The 26,852-nt window shown below is 42.2% G+C and overlaps 1 protein-coding gene across 1 annotated transcript; it reads right to left on the reverse strand.

Moving 5' to 3' along the window:
- Positions 1-4,330: 4,330 nt before the first annotated feature.
- TSPAN16 (tetraspanin 16) lies at positions 4,331-25,871 on the reverse strand. Its single transcript, XM_043977331.1, has 8 exons — positions 25,488-25,871; positions 20,961-21,194; positions 19,922-20,128; positions 18,864-18,938; positions 9,812-9,919; positions 8,681-8,818; positions 7,765-7,848; positions 4,331-4,771 (listed from the first exon to the last, which is right to left on the reverse strand). The coding sequence occupies exons 2-8, from the start codon at positions 21,015-21,017 to the stop codon at positions 4,709-4,711; spliced, it is 732 nt and encodes a 243-aa protein (XP_043833266.1). The 5' UTR covers positions 21,018-21,194; positions 25,488-25,871; the 3' UTR covers positions 4,331-4,708.
- Between the last annotated feature and the right edge of the window lie 981 nt (positions 25,872-26,852).

Genomic DNA, 26,852 nt, shown 5'->3' on the forward strand with positions numbered 1-26,852 from the left:
GCACTGGCCCTGGATTCAGGAGTATCTGAGTTTAAATCTGGCCTCAGACACTTGACACGTACTAGCTGTGTGACCCTGGGCAAGTCACTTAATCCCCATTGCCCCTCAAAAACAAACAAAAAACAAACAAAAATTTCAAAGAAAATAAGGGGAAAAAACATAAAGAAAGAAGATTCAGTAGTACCAGACCTTAAACTATAAGGTGAGAGCAATGTTGAAGTGTAAAATGGATTATTTTGATTATTTTAAATTAATTTTTTTGGCAGAAATAAAACCAGTGTAGTGTAAGGGCTAAAATTCTAGCTATACTATCTAAAATCTAATGAGTGGTCACCAATAAATTATAAGCTTTATCAAGAGTATTTAAGTGTTTAAGTATTTATTACAGAGCATTAGGATCAGAAAGAAAGGTAAAAATCTAACTATTTCTAAGAGGCCCTATCATCCAACCCACCATGGTGAGGTCAGGAACCAAAGAGACAGAACCCCTTCGACAGTGTCCGCTTCCTACTTCGTGTCCTCCTCCCAGAAATGGGAGGCTCCTCAAGTTGATTGGCTGGTAGCCTTGATAGACAGGACCCAGGAGCAAACATCATTTCCTGACACTAAGGACCTTGACCACATGGCTTGTACTCAGAGGCCTTCTCCTCATGGAGGTGTCATTCCAATGGTTAGAGTAGCCAAGATTAAAAGGAAGGCAGAAAACGGGAAAAAAGCCTTCATAGAGAATCTCTCAGATAGGATATGATTGCAATAGAAAACTGCTATGATATAAGAAATGATGATGAGTTGATTGAGTTAGAAAAACATGGAAAATGACTAATGCAGAAATATGTTTAATGTTATTATGTATATATAACCTATATCAGATTACCTGCTGTCTAGGGGAAGGGGGGAGGGAGGGGAGGGAGGGAGAAAAATTTGAAATTGGAAATCTTATATAAACAAATGTTGAAAACTATCTCTACATGTAACTGGAAAATAATAAAATACTTTTATTTTAAAAAGAAAAAAAAGAAAAACATGGAAAGACTTGGACTTAACGTAGGAAGATGTTATCCATCTCTAGAGAAAGAACAGAAAAAATGCATAGTATAATCTTGTCTATATGTATATGTGTGTGTGTGTGTGTGTGTGTTTAGAGATGTGTATTTATTTTTATTTTTATTTTTTTGCGGGATAATGAGGGTTAAGTGACTTGCCCAGGATCACAGTTAGTAAGTATCAAAGTATCTGAGGCCAGATTTGAACTCAGGTTCTCCTAAATCCAGGGCCAGTGCTTTATCCACTGCACCACCTAGCTGTCCCCCCTCCCCAACTCCATCTTGAGTTATGTCTTCAACCTGATGAATCTTTTGGGGTCAGGGCTTGGCTATGGGCAGTTTCATACTCTGTGTAGGGCCCTGTACTTTGCACTGGAGGTCCAAAGATGAAAAGCATGGTTGTTACTCTCAGAGAGTTTCATGTAACCCACGGTCCAGAATGGAACCTCTAGCTTCAAATGGTCCAGATTCAGTCCCAGGAGTTCCTGACAAATCATTCCCTTTGCCTCATGCCTACCTCACCCCCTACTCAGGCTTTCCCCTGGGTACAGCACATTTAGTTTATCTTGCTCCCTCTCAGGGTAGTGTTTTGGAATGTAAGAGTATAGTTCCTGTCTAGAACTCTATAAGAAATGCAAAAGGGCCTTCAATTCTCACACATTTTGTCAGGTGAAATAAAGTTGATGGGGGGGGGAGGTGGGTGGCCATTGTGGTTCAGTGGAGCCCAACACTATCTGACCCCATTAACTTTGTCCCTAGTATTTTCTTGGCAAAGACACTGAAGTGATCTGTCATTTCCTTCTCCAGCTCATTTTACAGATGAGGAAACTGAGGTGTGCATGGTTAAGTGACTTACCCAGGGTCACCCAGCTAGTGTCTGAGGCTGGGTTCAAACTCAGGAAGATATAAAATAGAGATTAAATAGCACTTACTTTCTAGGACTGTGAAGCTCTGTTGTAAATCTAAAAATGTTACATAAATGCTAGCTATTATTAATACTATTATTGAGACAGACTTGAGAGATGTTGTGGAGGTATAAAGGACAAGACTTAGTAATTGTTTGTATATATGAGGAGGGAAAATAGAGTCAAGGATGAGCCCGAGGTTGCAAAACTGGGTGAGTGGAAGCTCAGCCAGAATGTAAGCTCTTTGAAAGTAGGACCTGTCTTTGTGTCTCAGCACCTCGAAGAATGCCCTGCACATAGTAGGTTCTTGTACTGACGTTTGGGGAAGCAGCTTGATTACTGGCCAAGAGAATAAATTCCATTTTGTACAGATTAAAAGTTTGAGATGCCTTTAGGCCTCCCGAAAGTTCTCTGGCAGAAGGACATTTGCCCAAGTACTCCTGATGTCTTTTCATTTGATGCTGTCCCCGGTTTCAAAGATCAACTTTAGGCAAAGTATCTGGTTAATTGAAATTGAAAATCAACACGAGGGCAGCTAGGTGGTGCAGTGGATAAGCACTGGTACTGGATTCAGGAGGGCCTGAGTTCAAATCCGACATTAGACACTTGACACTAGCCGTGTGATCTTGGGCAAGTCACTTAACCCCCACCTAGCTGCCCCATGCTCTCAAGGCTCTCCCCTCCACCGTCACCACCCCGGTTCCAGCTTCTTATAAATTGTCTTCCCCCGTCAGACTGTAAGCTCCTTGAGGGCAGAGATGGTCATGCCTTTCTATGCCCAGTTTAGCACAGTGCTTGTGCCATTGTATGAGGTTAATTGCACGGAGTTTATCGACGCTGTGACTGACAAAGGAGAATTGATAGAAAGAATGCCATTGAAGAAATGTACGATCCAGAATGACGGGCAGGTCGTGTAAACGCTCACTGGAGGAGAACCCTGCTCCATTGCTATCGTCACAGCGCCAAGAGAACCCAACGTAAGTCACGCAGGATGGTTGTGTCGGCCTGCATCTTTGGAGGGAGGATCCGTAATTATTGGAGTAAAAAATCTTTCAAGCTGGGTGACTGGGAAAATTATAGGACCATAGCTTTAGAAATGGTAGGGATTGTTGGACACGTTGGGGGGCTATTGAGAGAGCAGTGCGCAAAATGTGGGGAGGGGGACACGCGTGTGATACTGTACCTTTGGGATGTGAACTCTGGTTGCAAAGAAGTGCGTGGGGCTGCTGGGAGGGCGGCTGAATGGAGTGGGGTGGGGGATGGGGCAGCAGCCTTGGCGCCCAGTACTATGATCCCCCTATCCACCCCCGAAGTAGCTGGGGGCCACCTTTCTGCATTTTCCCTCCTCCCAGACAGGGACAAGACGGGTCTTAATCGTCAGTCTACGGCCACTAGGATGGACATTAGGGTGAGCTCAGGGCTTGGGGAGTCTCATCAGAATCGCCAAAGGACTGGAGATTCAGCCGCAACACCTACCTGCAGAGCCCAGGCCCACCCCCCAATGCCACCCAGTGGCTTCCAAAAGAACTACAGGTAGCCAGGTGGGTAGGTGGCAGTCGGGTCTTTAGAGGCCCCGCCCCGCAGCCACACGCACAGTAGGGCACCCTCTGCTTACACACACACACACACCCCCAGCCCCACGCCACGAGCGGGGGCATTTGAATTCTTGAAGAGCCACGAGTACTCACTTCATCAAATTACCCTACCTTGCCTAGACTGAGGTTGGGGAGAGATCCGCAGGTCGGGGAAAGTCAAATGGAGCAAGCAGTCCCAATGTGGGCAAGCACTGAAGATGAGGGTAAAGTCCCCCTCCCGGAGTATCCGTTTTATCTTCGGGGAAGCTTCTGGCTCGTGTCCTTAACTTTCCCGCGCCCCATCCCCCAAAACCTCTCCTTTGGTCTGATCCACCCAAAGGTATGCCTTTGGCCACTAGGGTCAGGAAAAACTTCCCTTAACAAGTATTTTTAGTTTCAGGCAGAATATGGTTCAAATTCTGCCTCAGAGATGAGATAGCTGCGTGATCATGGGCAAATCACGTCGACTTCTCTGAGTCCAAGGGTGCGTATCTACAAAATGGGCGTAATAATAGCGTCCACTTCAGAGTTGTGAGTATCACATGAAATCGTGCGTGTAAAGGTGCTTTGCAATCTTTATAGGGCTGTATAAATGAGTTATTATTTATCACCTTGCGGGTTTCATCTGATAATCAAATGAGAATGTATTAAAGCTCTCCATAAAGTCAGCGACTGTGATTATTGCCTTTCACCCCACTCCAAATATTTTATCGCCAAAGAACAAGCCCAAAGGGCAAAGGTTTTGTAAAAAGAGACCAACACTGTATGTAGAAATCAAGCCCATTCATTACAGCCAGAAGGTACTGGACAGCACCCGCTAATATTCCTTTACAAAACTTTAAACTTTCCAGAAGTCCAAAGAAAAGGCAACCAAGAACACGTTCTAATCCAAGGGAATGTTTGGGACAGCTCCATTAAATTGGGGTGTGTGTGTGTGTGTGTGTGTGTGTGTTTAAGGAAATGATGTTTAAATGATGTTAATAACTCTTAGTAAAAGTAGACCCTTACAATTTTCAAGTTATACAGAATGGATACCAGATCCCCATCAACATCCATTATCTGGTGAAAAGAAATGCATGGTACCCATTCTTTAGCTCTGCTGCTCCAAGCTGAATACTTAGCATTATTTATTAATACAAAGTAGCATTTTTCATGCAGTGGGAGGGAGGAAGTACCAGCAGAGATGTCAGTCATATGAAATGTCATCAATTTTGAAAAACAGGATCATGGAGACCACCATGGCTGCCACCTGAAGAGGGGGAAGAGCACAGCAAGACTGTCTTCAATGTTGGGTTTGATTTGCACTTGAAAATTAGCCTAGATTTACATTGGCATATTCTTGGGAAATGTATCCTACACAATGAAGAGGGTCACCCCTACCCTTTAACAATTTATTATATTCTCACTCTCTTTCAATTTGGGTTCAGACCCCACAAGCCTGCCAGAACTGGCCTCCAAGGTGGTTGATAAGCTCTTAACCATTGAGTCCAATAGCCTTCTCACGTCCTGGACATCTTGACACTTTTTGATACTATCTTCCTAGACTTTCTCCTCCCTTGGCTTCCCTGACACTTCTCCCTCATCCTTGTTCTCTTTCTACCTGTCTGACTGCTCCTTCTCAGATTCCTCTGCTGGACCATTATCTATCTTCCCCCCTCACCACCCCCCCCACCACCGCTTAATTCTTCAGTTCCTCCAGGCTCTACCCTAGTAACTCTTATCTCACTACACCTTCTCTTGAACTGCTTATCAGCTCCTGTGTATCATCTTTAGGCATCTGTATATCCAGTCTGTCCCTCTCCTGAACTTCAGTCATGTCTCATCATGTACCTGCTGGTTAGCTCCTCCTTAATTTCCCTCAAGTATTCCAAACTTAACATGGCTAAAGTGAAACTCATTGTTTTCCAAACCCGCCCTTCCTCCAGACATATCTATTTCTGGTGAGCACACCACCACCTTCCCAGTAATCCAGATTTGCAGTCATCCCTGACTCTTCCTTCTCACCCTCAACTCCCAAATCCAAGATGTTGCCCAGTTCCATCAATGTTAACACCACAGCATTTCTCGTACCCATCCCCTTTTCTTCAGTGTCTCCAGTCACATAGACACCTTCATCAGGTCATCATCATTCCTCACCTAGATTATTGTAGTACTTTCCTAATTGGTTTTCCTGCTCTTAGGCTCTCCCCTTCTCAAATACATCCTCTACACAGCTATCATCCCCCTACTAGCTCCTCCTTCATGGCAGGCTCCAATGAAGAGCCAGCCCTTCTCCTTGCCAAGACCAAATCCTTTAGATGTACTCTGATCCCATCCCCTCCTGTCGTCTCCAGCAAATTGCCCCCACTATCATGCCCACTCTTTCTCTTATATTCTTTTCCCTCTTTGTTCCTTCCCAGCTGCCTACCAACACTCCTGAGTCTCTTTCATCCTTAAAAAACTCACTAAATCATCCTATTGCCTCTATCATCCTCTATTCCCTCCTCGCCCCATCCTAGTCATACTCCTTAAAAATGCTATCTTCTGTTTTCTCTCACAACCTAGCCAATGTGGAGATGTTTTCCACGACTACTCGTATATAATTTATATTGAATTGCTTGAGTTCTTGTGGGTGGGGGTGGAAAGGAAGGGAGGAAGAGAAGTTGGAACACAAAGTTTTAAAAAAATTGATGTCAAAATTTGTTTTTACATATATTTTGGGGGAAAATGCTATCTTAAGTTCTTTCTTTCTTTCTTTCTTTCTTTCTTTCTTTCTTTCTTTCTTTCTTTCTTTCTTTCTTTCTTTCTTTCTTTCTTTCTTTCTTTTTTTTGGTGAGGCTATTGGGATTAAGTGACTTGCCCAGGGTCACACAGCTAGTAAGTGTCAAGTGTCTGGTGCCAGATTTGAACTCAGGTACTCCTGAATCCAGGGCCAGTGCTAGTTCTTCAGTTCTTCCACTTTCTCTTCTCTCATTCTCTTCTGTAATCTGGCTTCCAACCTCATCATTCAACTGAAACTGCTCTCTCCAAAGGTACTAGAGATCTCTTAATCACCACATTCAATGCTGTTTTCTCAGTCATCATCCTTGACCTCTGCAGAATTTAACAGCATTGACAATTTTCTCCTCTTGGATACCTTCTCCCCTCAAATTTTCATGGCCTTGCTCCCTATTGGTTCTTCTCCTGCCAATCTGATTGCTCCATCTCCATATCCTTGGCATGATTATCATCCTGCTCCCTAACTCAGGGTCTACCCCTAAGTCTCTATCCTGAACCATATTCTCTCTCTAGTTCCTCCATCTCTGTAATTTCATCTGTTCCCATAATCACCTAATAACCAATGATTCCTACCTCTAAGCATCTTTGTACTCTTTTAAGAGTCCTAGTCTCACATTACTGCCTATTAGATGTTTCTAACTAGATGTCCTGTTTTTGTTGTTGTTGAGTCATTTCAGTCATGTCTAACCCTCCATGAGTTTTCTTGGCAAAGATACTGAAGGGATTTTGCCACTTCCTTCTCCAGCTCATTTGAGAGAGGAAGAAACTGAGGCAAACAGGGTTAAGTGATCCCCAAGATCCCACAGCTAGGAAGTGTCTGAGGCCAGATTTGAACTCCAGACCCACCTCTCTGTCCCACAGAAGTCTAAATCTCATTGTGTCTATAGTAGAGCTCATTATCTTTCCTCTCCAGACCTCTTCTTCCTAACCTCCCTATTTCTATTAAAGGCACCTTCTAGTCAGGTAGGATTAGAAACTCAATGTTGCTGATTGCATATGTATAACCTATACCAGATTGCTTGCCTTCTTGGGGAGGAAGGAGGGAGAAAAATTTGGAACTCAAATTCTTATAAAAAATGAATGTTGAAAACTATCTTTACATGTAATTGGAAAAAATAAAATATATTTACATAAAAAACTCTCACATGTGTCCCGTTCTCTTCATTCACAGAGTTCAAGCCCTCATCACCTTTCACCTATACCAATTCCAAGAATCTAGTAATCAGTCTCTCCACCTATGTTTTCTTCCCTTTCTAATCCATTGGCCACATGACTGCCAAATTAATATTCTTGAAGCACTGGTTTAACTGGTTTGAACCCCTTTCCTCCCCTTCAAAAAGTCCCAATAATTCCCTCTTGCCTCCAAGAAAAGGCACGCGCTTGACTGTCATCGAAAACCCTAAACAGGTAAAAGCAATGTCACAATGCTTGGAAAGTCTGACACCAGACACAAAACTTTGCCAGATGTGAGAAGAAAACACATACCTCAAAGACCAAAATTCCCAACCCAACACCTCCAATCAACTTTCCATTCTTTTCCAGGGAGTCCTTCAGTTCCTGTAAACATCCCTAGGATAAAAAACAAAATGAGCAAATCAATACCTTCCCCTCCACCCCAAAGCCAACCATAAGGCATTTGATTTTGTATTCTAACAGGTAAAAGCAATAACAACACTTTAAATTTGTTTTAGGGGGCACCTAGGTGGCGCAGTGGATAAAGCACTGGCCCTGGATTCAGGAGGACCTGAGTTCAAATTCAGACTCAGACACTTGACACATACTAGCTGTGTGACCTTGGGCAAGTCACTTAAGACTCATTGCCCCCACCCCCCCAAAATTTTGTTTTAAAGTTCAAATTGTCTGATGTCAACAGAGCCCTAACTAGCAACATTTCTATGAGGCTGATATGGGACTTACAGTCATATGAGCAGGAGTCAGATTTTCCAGAATATAAGATAATTTCCTACATTTTGATGTGCAGCATGATGTTTGAACGCCACACACTGAGAGAGATCAATGCCTCCTTGCCCACCTAAAGCCAAGTGGTTGGTCCAGGTCATTCCATGTCCAACCTTTGCCTCTTGACACACTTGAGTGACTTTTTTATGAACCTGGTTTTGACCATACATCTGCTTCAGACACCCTGATCTGCAGATAACTGATCTTGGTGCACATCCCTCTTCTGAATTCTTCCTCCATCCCCTTCCCACTCTCCCATCTCAAATCAGGAAGCCTTAAGTCTGTGTACCCACCCAGTATGACCATGAGGATAAACAGCAGAATCCAGACCAGATAACTAAGTACAGCCTGGGAGGGCTGGGACAATTACTGTGCCATCTCTTCTTTTTTTAAAAAATTAACTGTTTTATTAGAAACTTAGCAATAAACCTCTATACTTTACCTTCTTCTCACTATCAATGCCAGCCTCCTGGCAAGGAAGATTTCCTTTGCAGCAAAAGACAGGATAGTAGCCACCACTTTGGTTCTGGTATTTAGAACCATTGAAATCAGTGTAGTTGCGGAATCCACAGCAGTGCAACTAAGAAGAAAGAAAATTAACTTATGGGCCCTGAACTTCTCAGATAGAGCTGAGCCTTGGGTATCTAGAGCAATATCCATCGCTAAAATCTCCATTTGGATATATTATTAGTAGGAAGGGAGAAGGGAACAAGTATTCATTTAGTGCCTACTTTATAAATGTTATCTCATTTGAGCCTCACAATCATCCTGGGAGGTAGGTGCTATCATTTCCCCCATTTCAGGGTTGAGGAAACTGAGGTAGATAGCACTTAAATGAACTTGCTCAGGGTCACACAGTTTGTAAATGTCTGAGGCTGCATTTGAATTCAGGTCTTCCTGATTTCAGACCCAGTTCTCTATCCACTGTGCCACCTAGGTGCCCAATAGCCCCCAACATTTGTATAAGGTTAAAACTCTTCCAAGTGTTTCCAATTTGCCATTTGCTCTTTTGTTTTCCCCCTCACCATAATCCTGTGAGATAGTCAGGGTCAGAATGATTATCCCCATTTTCTAGATTAGAAAACTGAGCCCCAGGGAAGGTAAGTGGAGTTCCCATCATATGATTTAAAATCATAGAATTGGAGGAGGTTTGAGAGATCATTAAGTCCAACCTTGTTTCACGGATCAGGAGACGGAGTCTCTATAGGTGAAATGACTTGGCCCAGGCCACACGGGAGTTAAGGGGAAAGGCTCCCAGTCCAGTGCCCTATCTACTTCTGCCACTACCCCTTCCTGACAAGATCACATTCCCTGAAATGTATCAGCTATAAAATGTCACCAGTAACCTATGAGGCCTGGAGTCCCAGCTCTTGGCATCAGTTAGCAAGGCATTCTACTGCCTAAGGGGCTTTTCTCACACAACGGACAGGCTGCTTATTGAAAAGAGGATCCTTTCTTTCATTTGTCCAGTGGGGCCCCTTCCATCAGTGCCAAATGGCCTATACAGGTGAGGCAGGGAAATTCCCTCCATTCTTGGCCACCTGAGAGAATCTCTCAGGATGGCTTGGCTTACCTCCTCCATGGTGGTATTCCACATTTTGGTGATGTCATCTTCCTGGCCATAGGATTCTCGTAGTGTGCCGACCGCCCAAGAATCAATGTGTACAAAGAGCACGTTTGCCTGAGATGAAGGTATATGATGCCCATGATTATATGCTCAATGACACATGTTGGTTGTAAACTAACGCATAACAACCAGCACTCAGAACAGTGCTTGCAAATAGTCAGCACTTAATAAATGTTTATGGAATTGAATTGAAACAACAGTGCATCCTTTGCAAGCCAAAGAGTTCAGTAAGTCAATTCTTCATTCTGTTCCACAGATGTTTAATAAGTGCTTGCTGTGTTGGGCTCTGGGGACACAGAGAAAAACCCAGAATATTCCTAAACCCTCAAGGAACTTTCATTCTACTGGTAAGAACCAAGATTTCTTTCTTTCTTTTTTTTTCTTTCTTTTTTTGGGGGGGCAGGGCAATGAGGGTTAAGTAAAGTGTCAAGAGTCTGAGGTCGAATTGGAACTCAGGTCCCCCTGAATCCAGGGCCAGTGCTTTATCCACTGCATCACCTAGCTGCCCCCAAGAACCAAGATTTCTAAAAATAAAGCAGATATATGGAGTAAGCATAAGGTACTTTCAGAGGGAGGAAGTGTGCTAATACCTAGGCGATCATGAAAGGCCTATGTGAAAGGTAAGACTGGGGATTGAGAAATAGGTAAGTAACCAGAAATGATAACAATTTAATTCAATGATGATTTTGTTAAACACCTGTTCTGTGACCAGCCCTGCTTAGAGAATAAGAGCTAACACTTATAGAGTGCTTTAACATCTGCAAAGAACTTTACAAATGCTATCTTATTTTGTTCTTACAAACACTATCATGTTTTATCCTCATAACCCTGAGATTGTAGGTACCGTGATTATCCCCATTTTACAGATGAGGCAACTGAGGCTTCTGACCTTATTATTCCACCAACATTTTTCTCTCCAATGTTATTAATGATCTCTTGCCAAATCCAAAGCCTTTTCTCTATCCTCATTCTCCTTAACCTCTCTACAGCCTGTTGGTCACTATTGATTACTCTCTTTTCCTTAATCCTCTCTTCTCTAGGTTTTTGGGACAACTCTCTCTCTCTCTCTCTCTCTCTCTCTCTCTCTCTCTCTCTCTCCTCGTTCTTCTCCTATCTATATGACAGCTCATTTTATAGATGAGGAAATTGAGACAAAGAGGGTTAAGTGACTTGCCCAGGGTAACACAGCTAGGAAGTATCTGAAGCCAGATTTGAACTAAGAAAAATGTCTTCCTAATTCCAGGCCCAGCCCTCTATCTGCTGTGTCACCTAGCCTGGAACATAGTAGGCACTTCATAGATGTTTATTGATTGATATAAAGTGACTTGCTCAGGGTCACACAGCTAAGTGAATGTCTGAGGCCAGATTTGAACTTGGGTCTTCCTAGCTCCAGGTTCAGTGCTCTGAACCACCTAACTGGAAGCTGTGAAAGATCCAGAAACCCTCAGTGAGCTCCCAAGTCTGGCCAGGGAGACTAATATGCCCTTGAACCACATATTAGCAGAGCTAGAAGAACCGTGAAAGATCATCTGGTTCACCTCCATACTGCACAGTGGCTGATTTAAAAACATTAAAGAGAGAACCTCAGGGAGACTGAATGCCCTAGAATTCAGCCACATTAGAAAACTTAATGCCCATACTCTTTTCAGAAAACCCCATGGAACTTTTGATTTCATAAGAGGTAACATCTAGTTCAGTCTCCCACCCAATGCAGGAATACCGTCAGAACCAGGGTTCTTAACTGTTTTTGTGTCCTGGATCCCCCTGGCAATCCATTGAAGCTCACCGACCCATTCTTGGAATAATGTTTTAAATGCATAAAATAAAACACTTAAAATTAAAAGGGAAGCCAATTATATTGAAATACAATCATCAGGGGCAGCTAGGTGGTATAGAGCACCAGCTCTGGATTCAGGAGGACCTGAGTTCAAATCTGACCTCAGACATTTGACACTTACTACCTGTGTGACCTTGGACAAGTCACTTAACCCTCATTGCCCTGCAAAAAAAAAAAAAAGAAAAGAAATACAATCATTAGTGTGAGTGTGTGTATATACATATACATATATACATATATACACATACATATACACAATACATACACATATATATGTATATATAAAAGTTCCCAGACTGTAAATTAAGAACCCCATCTCTATCTATAGCCTCTTTGTCATCAAGGTAGGGGTGTTGAGCTGTGGGAATAGGAAGACAGCAGCTGCTATCAATTGTCCTGACAAGGCAATTGTCCTGGATCTCCTATTTGGAGGCTGCTTATAAGCAGCATGTAAAAAAACAGGAAGAGCCTGTGCCTCTGAGCTGGTTTCCACTAAATGGTTCTTTATACTATAAAGCTGATTGTGTGGATAATTGGGGTGAGGGGTCTAAGTTAATGAAAAGTGAGCCCTTTTGGGGGCAGTTTTCTTCCCAGCTCTGAGGATGCTCTTTGAGAGATCTCTCTGTGCGTACTTGTATCTGGTTTCCTGATGTATGTGTGTATTCTATGCATTGGGCAGTGTTGCTAGCCACCTAAGATCTTGGTTAAAACAAACAAACAAAAACACTAACAGGTTTGGATGATTATGATTCTGTCACAAAGTCAGAGACAGCCATGTTCTCAACATTTTCTGAGTCCTTCCCTATTCTCTCTGATGATGCATCTGCACTGGAGGCTGAGGGACCTTGACATGATGCTTGAATCCCTCCAAAGATGGAAGCGCTTGATGCCTATTGGACAACTCTGTTATTACAAAGCCCTTCCATGGAGCTGAAATTTGCTTTCTTATTGGTCCTAGTTCTGAACTCCAAAGCCATATCAAATATCACCTCCCTCTTCCAAAGATATAGTTTCAGTTTTCGAAGAGAGCGCTCACGTATCTCTCAAGCCATGGGATCACTGAATTTAAGATATGGAAGAGAGATCTATGAGGCTATCTTGTCTATGCCATATTTGGACAAAAATCTCCATTGCAACATACCCCATTAGAACATCCTTTCCACCATATGGTCATCCAGGTTCTGCTTGCAGGTCACCAAGGAGGAAGAACCCAGGACTAACCAAGGCAGCCCATTCCACTTTTGTACAGTTCTGATTGTTAGGAAATTTTCCCATACTGTCTATTGGTAATTTCCATTTATTTCTCCTATTTCTGCCATTTGGCACCAAATAGAAGACTAGTCTCTCTTCAAAAACGTAGAACTTTAAGAACTTAAAAATAGCTCTCATGTCTATTTATTTAATTTCCTTCAATTGACCTTCATATGGCATAGCATGGAGGCCCTTCACCATCCTAGAAGCCATCTTCTGAATGTTCTCCAGCTTATCAATGTCCCTCTTAAACTGCGGTGCCCAGACTTGAATGCACCAACCCAGATGGGGTCTGATTAGAGCAAGGTATGGCAGGACTGTCTCCTCCTTGTTCTTGGAAGTCATAAACTTCTTCATGCAGCCCAAGTTTATATTTGCTCTTTTGGCTACCATATCACAGCATTGGTTCATATTGAGCTTCCAGTTGACTAAACCCTCCAGATATTTTTAAGATGTCCTGCTGTCTAATTGTACCTCCCCATCAGGTATTTATGAAGCATGTTTATAAGACTTTATACTTATCTCCATTGAACTTAATTTTATTAGATTTGGCCTAGTGTTCCAACCTGTCAAGATCTTTTCAGCTTCCAATTCTTCCATCCAGTGTGCTAATTTCCCCTTTTGCTTTATGTCATCTGCAAATGTGATGACCGTGTCACCTATGATTAATAAAGATGTTAAAGAGCAGAAGGTGAAGCATAGATCCTAGGGGTTTTCCACATCCTTAGGGAATATTCCTAGTTCCTTCACTTGTCCTCCATGTGACATGGTATCCAGACCCTTCATCATTTGTGCCTCCCAATCACTTTGCTTAAGGGAAAGGAACTAGAAGCCAGATCAGCCAGGATGATCTAGGTAGACCCCATTACATTTGGCCTTGACTTCATTGCGTAATTCCCCAAACCAGTACATGCTGGGTGGAGGTGCCAGACCTGGCAAGCCACAATTCAGACTGATGTAGACACTCTTCCTCACAATATGATGACAACACAGGCCAAGGAGACCCCAGGTAGGGTACCACCCAACTGCTTCCTCCTGCCTTCTAGCCTTCAGGCATTTCTCACCCACAAGAGCTATCCATTCTCACCCCAACAGCCCTTCCCTCTCCACAATTGTCCTATCACCACAATGTTCCTTTTTATTTTTTTATTTTATTTTTAATTCTGAACTTAAATACCAAAAAAGAACATTTCCATACACTGAACAGGACACAGAAAGATTGCATATGAAATCATGAATCTCCATGTCATGCTGCTTGCTTTTAAAAAGTATATAATAATTCCATAGTTTCCTTTCAAATCTGTCCTGCTTGTCTGTGCTTCCTTCTGAATTTCCTTCTGTTCTTTTCTATGCATTTAAAAAAAGGTTTCAAAAGAATGTTTCAATGGATTTCTTTTATATATATATATATATATATATATATATATATATTACTATTGTTGAGAGTCCACCTCTCCTCCCCAACCTTTCTTCTTTAAAAATCAAGAGAAAAGTTGTGGGGGGAGAAAAATTCTTGAAACAAATAAGAATGGTCAGGTAAAACACTAAGCTGTAACATTGCAATTTTTATTTTTAAAAATTGAAATATCGGGGCAGCTAGGTGGCACAGTGGATAGAGCACCGGCCCTGGAGTCAGGAGTACCTGAGTTCAAATCTGGACTCAGACACTTAACACTTACTAGCTGTGTGACCCTGGGCAAGTCACTTAACCCCAATTGCCTCACAAAAAACCCTCAAAAAACAAAACAAAACAAAAAAATTTGAAATATCTGTATTATTTTCAATCGGTGAAAATCTGCCTTCTTTCTTCTACCACCTCCCTTCCCCCATTGAGAAAGAAATAAAAATAAAACTCCTGTTACAAAAGTGTATAGCTAAGCAAAACAAATCTCCCCATTAGGCACCAAAAAAATGTGTCTCAAACTGTACTCTGAGGCCATCTCCTCTCTGTCAGGAGGTGAGCAGCATGAATGTGTGGTTGGTCATTATATTGATCACAGTTCTAAAGTCTTTCAAAGTGTCTTAGCACTTAACATTGTAAAGAAAAACAACTTTGAAAGATTCACCCAGTGGCCATATACAAAAATATACTCGGAGTCCATCACCTCTCTGTCAAGAGGCAAGTAACGGGCCTCATCATAGATCCTCTGAAGGTATAATTGGTATCTGCATTGATCAGATTTCTTAAAGCTTTCAAAGTTGTTTTTCCTTGTCCTCATTTTAATTGTTCTCCTGGTTCTACTCACTTCACACTGCATCATTTGATACCATGCAGGACTCCCTGAAAGAATCTATTGTAATGTCTTATGTGGTAATATTCCATTATGTTCATTTATCACAATTCACTCAGTCATTCTACAAATGATGAACACCATTTTAGTTAATTTCTTTTTTTCCCCCTCTCTTTTAATTCCCCCTTCAGGATCAGGATTTTTTGCTTAGAGCTATTCCCTCCTCAGTATTATCCTCCCTCAACACCACCCTTCTCATCCTTATTTGTTTCTCTACTGAGTTTGATATATTTCTACACTAAACTGTGTTATGTGTATTTACCATGCTTTGTTTATTTCAGATAAGAGTTAGGTTAATCTGATATTCAAAAGAGATTATATTTGCAAAGTGCTTTGCACATAGTAGGTACTTAATAAATGCTTATTCTCTTCCCTTCCCCTTTCCCTTCCTGCATACCCCTTCCTCAAGTATTCCAATTACAAGAATAGCAAGTCATACCCAATTCTTCCTATACACTAATGTATTACATTTACCTTTCCTTCTCTTTCCCCTGTTAAAACCCTGAAACAGAACTGATCCACCACCAGGACCTCTGTTTTTTTATTTAACTCTTTCAGTGCCCTTTGAAGACATTAAGGTTCTGAAGGAACATTTGTTTCCTCTTCCCCTATTAAGATGTTAGCACTATATCATCATTGCTACAATAAGTTTACTTTTCTAGGTTTTAACTCATTTCTGTATTTCAAAGTTCCTATTCAGTTCTGTTCTTTTCATGAGAAATGCTTGAAAGTTCTCTTCGATTAAAATCCATTTCCTGGGGGCAGCTAGGTGGCACAGTAGATAAAGCACTGGCCCTGGATTCAGGAGGACCTGAGTTCAAATCTGGCCTCAGACACTTGGCACTTACTAGCTGTGTGACCCTGTGCAAGTCACTTAATCTTCACTGCCCCACAAAAAAAATCCATTTTCCTCTATGTATACTTATAGTCAGCTTTGAAGAGTAAGTTATTCTTGATTGTAAACCTATATCTTATGCCTTTTGAAATATTCCAAGATCTCCTCTCGTTTTGAGCATATTAACTGGTTGCTTGATACATGAACTGCTTCTTTCTAGGTGCTTGCAGTATTTTTTCTTTGACTTTGGAGTTTTGGATTTTGGCTCTGATGTGACATTGCCATATGAAAAAATGCTCTAAATCACTACTGGTTAGAGAAATACAAATTAAAACAACCCTAAGGGCTATAAAATTGTGTATACCCTTTGACCTAGCAATACCACTATTAGGTCTTTATCCCAAAAAGATCATAAAAAAGGGAAAAGGACCCACACATACAAAAATATTTATAGCTGCTCTTTTAGTAGTGCAAAGAATTGGAAATTGAGGGGATGCCCATCAATTGGGGAATGGCTAAACAAGTTGTGGTACATGAATGTAATGGAATACTATTGTGCTGTAAGAAATGATAGGCAGGAAGATTTCAGAAAAACCTGGAAATACTTACATGAACTGATGCTGAGTGAAATGAGCAGAACCAGGAGAACACAGTACACAGTATCAACAACATTGTGTGATGATCAGCTGTGATAGACTTAACTCTTCTCAGCAATACAATGATCCAAGATAATTCCAAAGGACTCATGATGAAAAATGGTCTCCACATACAGAAAAAAGAACTGTGGAATCTGGATGCAGATTTAACCATACTGTTTCTACTTTTTTGTTTTTTCTTTTTTCAGGCTTTTCCCTTTTGTTCTGATTCTTCTTTCACAACATGACTAATGAAGAAATATGTTTAATGTGATTGTACATATATAACCTATATCAGATTGCTTGCTGTCTTAGAGAGGGAAAGGAGGGAGGGAGAAAAATTTAGAACTAGAAATCTTATAAAAACAAATATTGAAAATTCTCTCTACATGGAACTAGAAAATAATAAAATACTTTTACGATAAAAATCTCTTGTTTCATTTCTTCTGAGTAGTTATGTAATCTTTTGGGAAATCTTTTTTCCCCTTTGCTTGAAATTATTACAAGATTTCTCCTTGTTTTAATGGACCTCTAGATTAACAATAATTTTTTTTTCTATTGCTCAGTATTTTCTTTGATTTACACATGTCTCCAGTTTCAGTTTCTAAATTGTTCTAGGGCCAGTCTCTGTCCCCTGCAAGAATTTTGTGTGTAGTCCTTGGCTTTGCTTGGCTCACGTTAAGTCTCTTAGGATTCTGCATTGATGTCCCCTTGTCAGATTTAGGCCCCCTAGATCTTTGAGGTTCAGAGTGTTGGATCTTCAGTGTCCTCTCTTGTGCCTCAGGATAGAATTCTAGTGACCTAGGAGTCCCTGGGCTCCTGGGATGTTCAGGTCTCAGTACTGCTGCACTGCTCTGGTTTTTACTGCTCCTGGAGCTTCCAAGGTCCCCACTCTGGAGCTTTGTGACCACCCTGGGGCTTTCTCAGGGGGCCCTCCATTCTTGCTGCTTCTGGACACAGAATCTCACTGTCTACACATGTCACTGGTCTATTTCATGTGGGCTTGTTTGCCTGTGTCTCCATTGAGTTTGCTGGCCTCCCCCTTTTTTCATGGACTGTTGGATGATTTTTTGTGCAGGTCTGGGGTGGAAAAAGTCCCTTACTATAGCTTCTTATTATGTTTCATTATTCAATCTAGTACAAATTTCAAGTTTTTTCTGGAGTAGGTATGTGAGGACTGGATGATCTGCCTCTGTTCAGGGAGCCATTTTGTACAGAAGTCTCCACCATGCTCTCCCCACACCAATCTCTCTCACCATTTTAATAGCTACTTTTTTATGATAGTAAAACATTGGAAACAAAGTGGGTGCCAGTTGATTGAGCAAAGACTGAACAAATTGTGATTTATAAAGAATTCAGAGAAACACAGAAAGATTTCTATGAACAAATGCAGCATGAAGTAAGCAGATCTGGGGGAATAATATAAATAATGACTATAGTAACATAAATGAAAATAGAAAAAAACAGTGAGACTAATTACAATGACATGTATAGGGAAATTTATAAACTCAGAGGAACTAGCTCAGAATGTTAATTCATTTTCATTCTTAAAAGTTTAAGAGATAAGTACATTGGAGAATAAATTACTACCCAGTCATATAAAAGAATAATAAAAATGGTTGCTTTCTGCCTCCTTCCCCACTCATAGCAATTTCCTGGCACTTCCATATACTCTTGCTGAAATACTGGTGCCATTTATCACACCCTTTGGTAGCTGTTCCCATAGAACTTTCTCCCATGGCAGGCCTCCTCACCTCCCAGAATTCCAGCATCCCAGTCTCCTAATTCATAATCTTAGTCACATGCCACCTCTCCACAACAGCTAGCCTTCCATAAGAAATTTTAAGGCATGTCAACCTTGAAGAACAGATAAGATAAGAAAATGTCAATGCACTATGCCCTCTCTTTTTTCAGAAGTGAGGCACTATGAACATGGAATATTATATTTATAGTTAGTTTTGCTAAATTGCTCTTTTTTTCAGCTTCTTTTTTTTCTTATAAGTCATAGCTTCCTGGAGGGTGGGAGGGGTATTTTCAGAAAAGAAGGTAATATAAAAACTAAAAGATTTAAATTAATTTTTTTTGAAAATAAAAAAGAGACACAGGATACAGTCTTCCTGCTCTCACTGTAAGTCAGAACCAAACTTACAATTGAGGAGAACACCAGGATGATCATAGCACTCGCCATCTTGACCAGGAAGAGGAGCAATATGATGATGAAGAACTAGAGAAAAGGGAAATCTGGTCACTGCTATTGGTCACTCACTGGCTAATAAGAAATCCATGCCCATTGGCCAGTTCCTCAGTATCTCAATTGGTTTCCTGAGTAGCACCATTTCCACCTAAATTCTGGAGACAGTGAACCAAATAGATAGTAAATATTTCCTTGCCCTAAACTTTAAAGGAAGATTTGAAGTCATGGAGGACCATAGGGATGAATCTAAACCATTTAGAAATAACAATAGTCACTAGAGAAAGAAAGAGCTTACTTTCTTATAAAATGTGCTCCCCCAGAGCAATAACTAGGAATTTTTACACCTGTAGCAAGAAGCACAAAACATGCCCACAAATCAACTTTTTATTTTTATTTTGTTGTTGTTTTTTTGTTTGTTTGTTTTGCAGGGCAATGAGGGTTACATGACTCGCCCAGGGTCACACAGCCAGTAAGACAAATCAACTTTTTAAAACAAAGTTTCGGTTGGGGGATTAAGGGAGGGAAGACCATGACACTGAGAGGTGGGGTGACACTGAGAGGACAGGTCACAGGTTAGTGAAGATTTCAGCTGAGAATGTCCCCTATGGGGAAGAAGTATGGTACTGCAGTTTCACATATTGACTAATTATTTTTGCTAAGTAGATACTAAGTTTAGTTGTTTCTATGCCACTGAAAGACTACAAGTGCTGCCAGTATGCTCTGAAGTTCAGTACCTGGAGCAAAGCCTCGGTTGCCCCATCCTAGTTACAGCTCTGCCTTCTGTACAAGGTACAGAAATTATGCTATTCACTCATCTTCCATGTGACATGCTTGTCATGTTATTCCTCTGGAAGGACAGATGAACCACACTGACTTATCCTCACTCTAGGGACCTGCAGCTGGTTGGCCTTAATAACAGTCTTCCTCTGCCCAAAGCTACTTAGGAATGAAATCCAGAACTTGCCACCAAATGTTAACCAGGTCCTCAGGCCCAACTTCCTCCTTCTACCTACCAGCAACAGCAAGCTCTTGTTTTCCCTTATGGCTCCCCAGCAGCCCAGGACTCCCAGGAGTGAGAGGATGCTTCCGATGCCGATGCAGAGATACCTGATCACCACCAGCTGGGTGAAAGGTGAGACAGAAGCTCCCAGAAAGTCCGTGAAGGAGCTTCCATCTATTTTCAAACACAAGCCAATGCCCAGTAGTCCCAATCCCCCAAACTGGGGAGGAAAAAGAGGGAGAAAGAATTAAGGGGGTGACTTTCATTAGTATTTTGTCACTGGAGAAAGCGGTATCTCTGTCAGAAAACTTCCTATCGTGTCCAACTCTACCTCCTTAAACCCTTGGACTAGGGAAATTTTCCTTGCTGCCCTGGGCTGGCATTTGGAAGCAAAGGCAGCCACTCACTGTCTAGTTCTTCCTAGGGTGACGGCAGCTCTCAACAGGCTGACCAGAGAAAACTGGGCTCACTCCCCTGACTCATCTTCCAACCATTCCCCATAGGCACTTTGTACATCTCTGGATTGCCCAGTACATCTATTCCCAAAGAAAACCTATGGCGAGGGACATTCAGAAGAGAGGGCAGAATGGAAACAGATGATGGAAAAGGGATTTGTTTTGTTTGGGTGGGGCAATGAGGGTTAAGTGACTTGCCCAGGGTCACACAGCTAGTAAATATGTCAAGTGTCTGAGGCCAAATTTGAACTCAGGTCCTCCTGAATCCAGGGCCAGTGCTTTGTCTACTATGCCACCTAGCTGCCCCCTGGAAAAGGGATTTGAGCAGAATAGCCACCAGAAGGGTATGAGCTGAGTGCCTAATGACCTTAACCTGGAAGACAGTGAACTCTGGCCCATGGGCTTCCCTAGCATAAGTGGTCTCTTCCAACTGAGCCAGGAAGAATCTCTGTAATACCCTCAGGCAGAATGTAGGGATGTAGAGAAGCTCTTGATAGAGGGGATTTCTCAGACATTTTTCCCTTCCTTGGAATATGTCTGGGCTGAGTAGAGGGGAAGGAGGGCATAGGCAAAACCCCTTCTTGGTCTCATACTCACAAATATGATGCTGTTAAAAAGAAACATCAGGATTTTTAAGAGAGAAAAAAGAGCCATCTTCCTCTGTTAGAAGCCGAGGAGATGGCGATGCCAATTCTGTATCTCCGAAGAGTAGCCTCCAAAAAATCTGCAGGGCAGGTGGCTTGATGGTATTATGAGGAAAGCAGAAGAGGTGGGTTGGTGACCTTCAGTTCTGCTCATTCCCCGAATGCAGGGCCTTCCCAGACCATCTACCTGTAAGAGATCATACCCCAGTCTAGGTGATGGCCCTAGACTCTCAGACCGGTTCATTATCTGAGGTATTCCTTTTTGGGGCGGGGGGAGGGGAGTGTTTCAACCCCACCCTAGGGGGAAGGGTTCAAGGCCTCTGCCAGCCAATAACTGACCCTCTTTGGATACATGGGAAACCCCTCAGTTGAATTATCCAAATACAATAGGGTCAAATGTTCTTTTTTACTGGTCTTGAGATCAGGAACCTATAAAACAGGAAATAAAAAATACAGAATAATATCACCCATTTCTTAAGCATTTTCTAATTTATTAAGTGTATTCCTCCCAACAATCATGTGAAGCACTTAATGCAAGTATTATCATCCAGGTTTTACAGATGGAAAAACTGAGGCACAGAAGGGTCAAGCGACTCACCCAGATTCACTGGTGCGTAGTAAGTGTCAGAGCCAGGGTCACACAGCCAGTAAGACAAATCAACTTTTTAAAACAAAGTTTCGGTTGCTAGTAAGTGACAGAGCCAGGGAAAGAATTCTGGTTTGATGACCCCAAGAGCAGTGTCCCTTCCACTGTATGCCACTCTACCTCACATTGGTGTGGTGTTTAAGAGCTCGTTCACAGATGGGTAGGATGCTGCACTAAAAAAAAAAATACTGAATTCCAAATTAGAGGAATAGGGTTCAAATCCTGCCTTTGTTACAAATTAGCTGTGTGATCTTCATTATGTTCCTTGGACCACTTGGCAAAATCGCAGAGTCTAAGCCAGATGTCCTTTAACGTCACTCCCAGCTCTAAATCTGTCCCCTTATCAATCATGAGGGGTAGGGGCAGCTAGGTGGCGCAGTGGGTAGAGCACCGGCCCTGGAGTCGGGAGGACCTGGGTTCAAATCCGACCTCAGACACTTAACACTTACTAGCTGTGTGACCCTGGGCAAGTCACTTAACCCCAATTGCCTCACTAAAAAAAAAAAACCAAACAACAACAACAACAACAAATCATGAGGGGTAGTATAAAGACTCCAGAATTTTGTTTCAGGCAGCCTGGGTTAATATCTTTTAGCTGCTTTTATCTTTTCTGATCCTGGGATCCTTGGGAAATAAACGCCTTTCCCTCCCTGGCCTCAGTTTCTTCATCTATATAATGGGGGGGGGGGTCGGAACGTCACGAGATGATATCTAAAACGGATAACCTTCTGGTTCTAAATCTGAGGACAGCCAGTACAGAGGTGGGACGAGGTGTATCCAAATAAGGGAGGAAATCACAGGCATCCTGTTGGTGCTCCTGAAGACAAATCCCCTGCTCTGCCTTCAAGTCGAGCTGACCCACAAGGGTGGCTTGACATCATTGCCTGGGGCAATTATGTGGTTTTCCCCAGACTGACGGGAGCAGGCTGGGTACCCAGGGACTGAAGAATAATAGCCCCTTATTGTTTCCATGCCACAGGCGGAGCTTTCCCCCCCTGGACAGCTCCTTGAGAAAAAAAAAAAAGGAGCTGTGCCTCCCCTGTTTGCTTGCTTCTCTCTCTACCTGTTCCCCCATCCCAGCTCTGACCAGTTTTCTCACCTATGAAATGGGAATCATTCTCCCTGTATGCTTGGGAAGCAAGTGCTTTTGAGATGCTTTGCATCCCGCCTCATCTAGTCCTTTGTGTGCCATAAAGAAGTTGGCGTGTGGTCTCACTTGCCTTTTGAGGGTGGAGGGGAGGGGGAAAGTACATAGCTGTGAATGAAGAAACTAGCACTGAGACTGTTCCAGCTTTCTTTGTGGTGCCAAAGAACCAAAAATTACAGGGATCCCCATCAACTGGGGAATGGCTGAACAAGCTTTATTGTATGGTTGTGATGGAATACTACTGTGCTATAAGAAATGATGAGCTCAGGGGGCAGCTAGGTGGCGCAGTGGATAAAGCACCGGCCCTGGATTCAGGAGTACCTGAGTTCAAATCCGACCTCAGACACTTGACACTTACTAGCTGTGTGACCCTGGGCAAGTCACTTAACCCCCATTGCCCCGCAAAAAAAAAAAAAAAAAAAAGAAATGATGAGCTCAGTCATCTTAGAAAAAACATGAAAAAAAAAAAGAAAAAACATGGAAAGACTTGCATGAAATAATGAAGAGTGAAATGAGCAGAACCAAGTGAGCATTGTATATAGTAACAGCAACATGTGTGACCCTGGGCAAGTCACTTAGCCCTGTTTGCCTCAGTTTCCTCATCTGTAAAATGAGCTAGAAAAGGAAATGGCAAACTGCTCCAGCATCCCCAAATGGGGTCACGAAGACTTGTACATGACTGAAAAATGACTAAACAATAAAAAATTGACATTTGCAAATGATGTCCCATTCATAGAAAAATGACTAAACCATAAAAAATTAACATTTGTAAATGATATCCCATTCTATCTTCATAATAACTACATGGAAGGTAGCTACTATTAATATCACCATTTTACAGGTAAGGAAACTGAAGCAGGTGGAGGTCAAATGACTTGCCCAGGGCTGCCCAGCTAGTAAATGGGTGAATTTGAACTCAGATATTCCTGATGCCAGGTCCAGAGCTCTATCTACTGTGCCTTTATATAAAATTGTAGGTCTAGTAAAAGAAATTTAATGGTCCTGTGAGCTGCTACGTGTATTATTACCCATATTTTACAGGTGAAGAAATAGAGGCTTGGGATATTTAAGTGACTTGTCCTGAGTCACACAGCTCATAAATGTCCAAGGAAGGGTTCGAATTCAGATATTCCTGATTCTGAGTCCAGTGCTCTGTCCTCTGCACCAGGCTGCCCATAAAGTACTTATATAGCTACTACTATGGGCTAGGCACTGGGTTAAGTGCTCTACAAATATTAATAAAACTACCAAAAAGAGGACTCCTCTAAGAGACAAGAGGAGGAAAGATAATATGAAATTTGGGGGTGGGAATGGTGATGCCCCTGCCTCTTGGCCCCTTGCCCCAAATCCTGCTCCTCACTCCAAGGCAAAGAACAGAAAATATACTGATAATTGGGTCACTCATAGAACAAAGGGAATGGGATGCATGAGTCTGGAACCAGCTCAAGGGGCCAGGAGCCTTCAGCTGATCCCTGTTCTGGGCCCTTTCAGAATCACAGGGTGAGGAGGAAGGGACAGCCCAGCGACCTGGTTCCAATGAACAATGAAATGAAGCCATGCCATGATGTCATGAAAAGACCAGTGTATATGGAGACAGAGAAGACCTGGGTTCCAGGCCCACCTCTGACCCATCCTGGCTGTGTGACCTTACTCAAGTTGTTTTACCTCTCAATTCTCCAGGCAATTGGGGTTAAGTGACTTGTCTAGGGTCACACAGCTAGTAAGTGTTAAGTGTCTGAGGCCGGATTTGAACTCAGGTCCTCCTGAATCCAGGGCCAGTGCTCTATCCACTGTGCCACCTAGCTGCCCCCACCAGGCAGATTTTTAAAACTAGAAATTGAAGAGGATGCCACAATGAGTTTCTTCTCTGGGGGCCCTGCTATAACAATGAAATTGCAGACTTGATTCTTTATCCCTATTTGGAGTCAGGAGACTTTCAGATCTAGCCTCTACTTCTTGTGACCTGGAACAAGTCCCTTCCCAGTCCAGGGCCTCAGTTTCCTTCCTTGCAAAAGAAAGGAGTTAGACTATCCTGTCTCCAAGGTCCCTCCCTTGAGCTCTAAATCATACAATTGCATGGCATACAGGAAGTACTTAATAAATGCTTATTGATTGATTGAGCCACTCAAGAGCCTATGACTCTGCATAGGATTTATCAAAGGAGAGGACCACCAACAAGAGAAATAAGAAGACATCTTCCCCTCACTTCTTTGCAAGGTTGGGATCTAAGCATTGTATATTGTAAGAGGAGCATTGTATACAACAACATTCAGCTTCTTCAATATGTTGGTTGGTTTTATTTAATTTTTTTCCCTCTTCCTCCTCTTTCTAAAAAATTCTGTTATTAGGGATGGCTTATAACAAGCTGGGGGAAGGATACAAGGGAAAATACAAGTGATGTAAAAACAAAAGATGAAAATTTTAAATATATATATATATATATATATATATATATATATATTTAAATCCCATGCAAGTCAAGAGGTAAAAATTACCCCCCCCAAACTCTGATGGAGTTCTGGTTTCAGAATCTGAACCCTCTGGGCCTTCTTCCCTCCTCCCCCATAACTGGGGACACCATTTGGGTTTCTCATAGACAATTTCCTATTTTAAATTCCCATTGCAGGACCCTACTCCTAGGCAGCCTGTGGGGTTAGGGAGGCACAGGTGCATCCCTGCTAACTTACCTGCTTAGCAGTAAGGATGCTAGGACCTTCTGCCTTCTTGGGTACAGGCTTATCCTCTGCTTCTTTCTTTCTCTGCTTTAGTCTCCGGGTGGACCCACCCCACCACCCATTAGGAGCTGTGGTTTTGAAGAGTGTCTCCTCTTACTTCCTCACAGAAGGCTTGATAAATGTAGTTCTGGGCCTGCGGGAATTCCCTGCGGGTTTCTGCTGGAGAAGTTCTATGGGAGGAGAGCAGCTAGAAGCTGGGAGCTCTTAACCTTCTCTCCTCTGATGCCTCAGGCTTAACTCTTTATCTTTCCCCTGCCTCCCTTACCCCAGAACCAGCCCCAGAGTCAGGCCAAGCCTGAGGAAGCTAAGGCAGAGAGAGTCCTCTGTCCTCTGTCAGAGGACTTCATTCAGGGCAAGTGGGGGTGAGTAGGGAGGGTTATATATACAGTGCTCTTGCTGTGTCCACAAGGAGCCAGGCATTGACAGTTGTGTCCTAGACACTGAAGGGCCCTGTGAAAATCTATTTTCTTTATTAAGAGACAGGCTTTTCCAAGAATCAAGAGATGACCAAATCCAGTTGAGAAAAACACCCATTTGTTAAAGTCAATCCCTTATTTTCAGCAGCATGTACTTAGGGTGGAGCCTGGTGCTGAGCTCTGTGGAGGGTGCAAAGTTTATATACAAGACATGAAGCCAGCCCTCATGGGGCAGGGGGAGGGGAGTGGGGCAGAATTTTAGACAGAAACACAATAAACTGTAATTAATAAACATTACATGAAAAGTGCATTGTACTGTAAGAAATAAAGATTGAGGAATTCAGAGATTTGGAGAGACTTATATGAACCATGTGGGTCACTAGGTGGTGCTGTAGTGCATAGAGTACCAGGTTTGAAGTCAGGCCACCTCCTCTTCATGAGTTCAAATCCAGCCTCAGACACTTACTAGCCGTGTGATCCTGGGCAAGTCACTTAACCCTGATTGCCTCAAAAACAAACAAAAAAACAACCAACCTTTTAAAAAGTCAGAGTGGTTGGACCAATTCCCAGCTCCTCCAGTAGTGTTTAATGGGCCTATCTTTCCATAGACCTGCCAATTTTTTGGTTATCTTTGTTGGGTATGAGATGAAACCTCAAAACCATTTGTATTTGTATTGTTCTTATTAGTAGTCATCCACAGCAATCTCTCACATGGTTGTTAAGTTTGCAGTTCTTTGGGGAATGGCTTCAATCTAGTGGTCTATGCTTCCTACCAGTTCATGAGAGCTGATTGGTAAATTTTCTTTTTTTTTTAATCGTAAGAGTATTTTATTATTTTTCATTTACATGTAAAGATAGTTTTCAACATTTGTTTTCATGAGATTTTTAGTTCCAAATTTTT

This window comes from Dromiciops gliroides, chromosome 1 (genome assembly GCF_019393635.1).
Source record: "Dromiciops gliroides isolate mDroGli1 chromosome 1, mDroGli1.pri, whole genome shotgun sequence".
Lineage (NCBI taxonomy): Eukaryota > Metazoa > Chordata > Mammalia > Microbiotheria > Microbiotheriidae > Dromiciops > Dromiciops gliroides.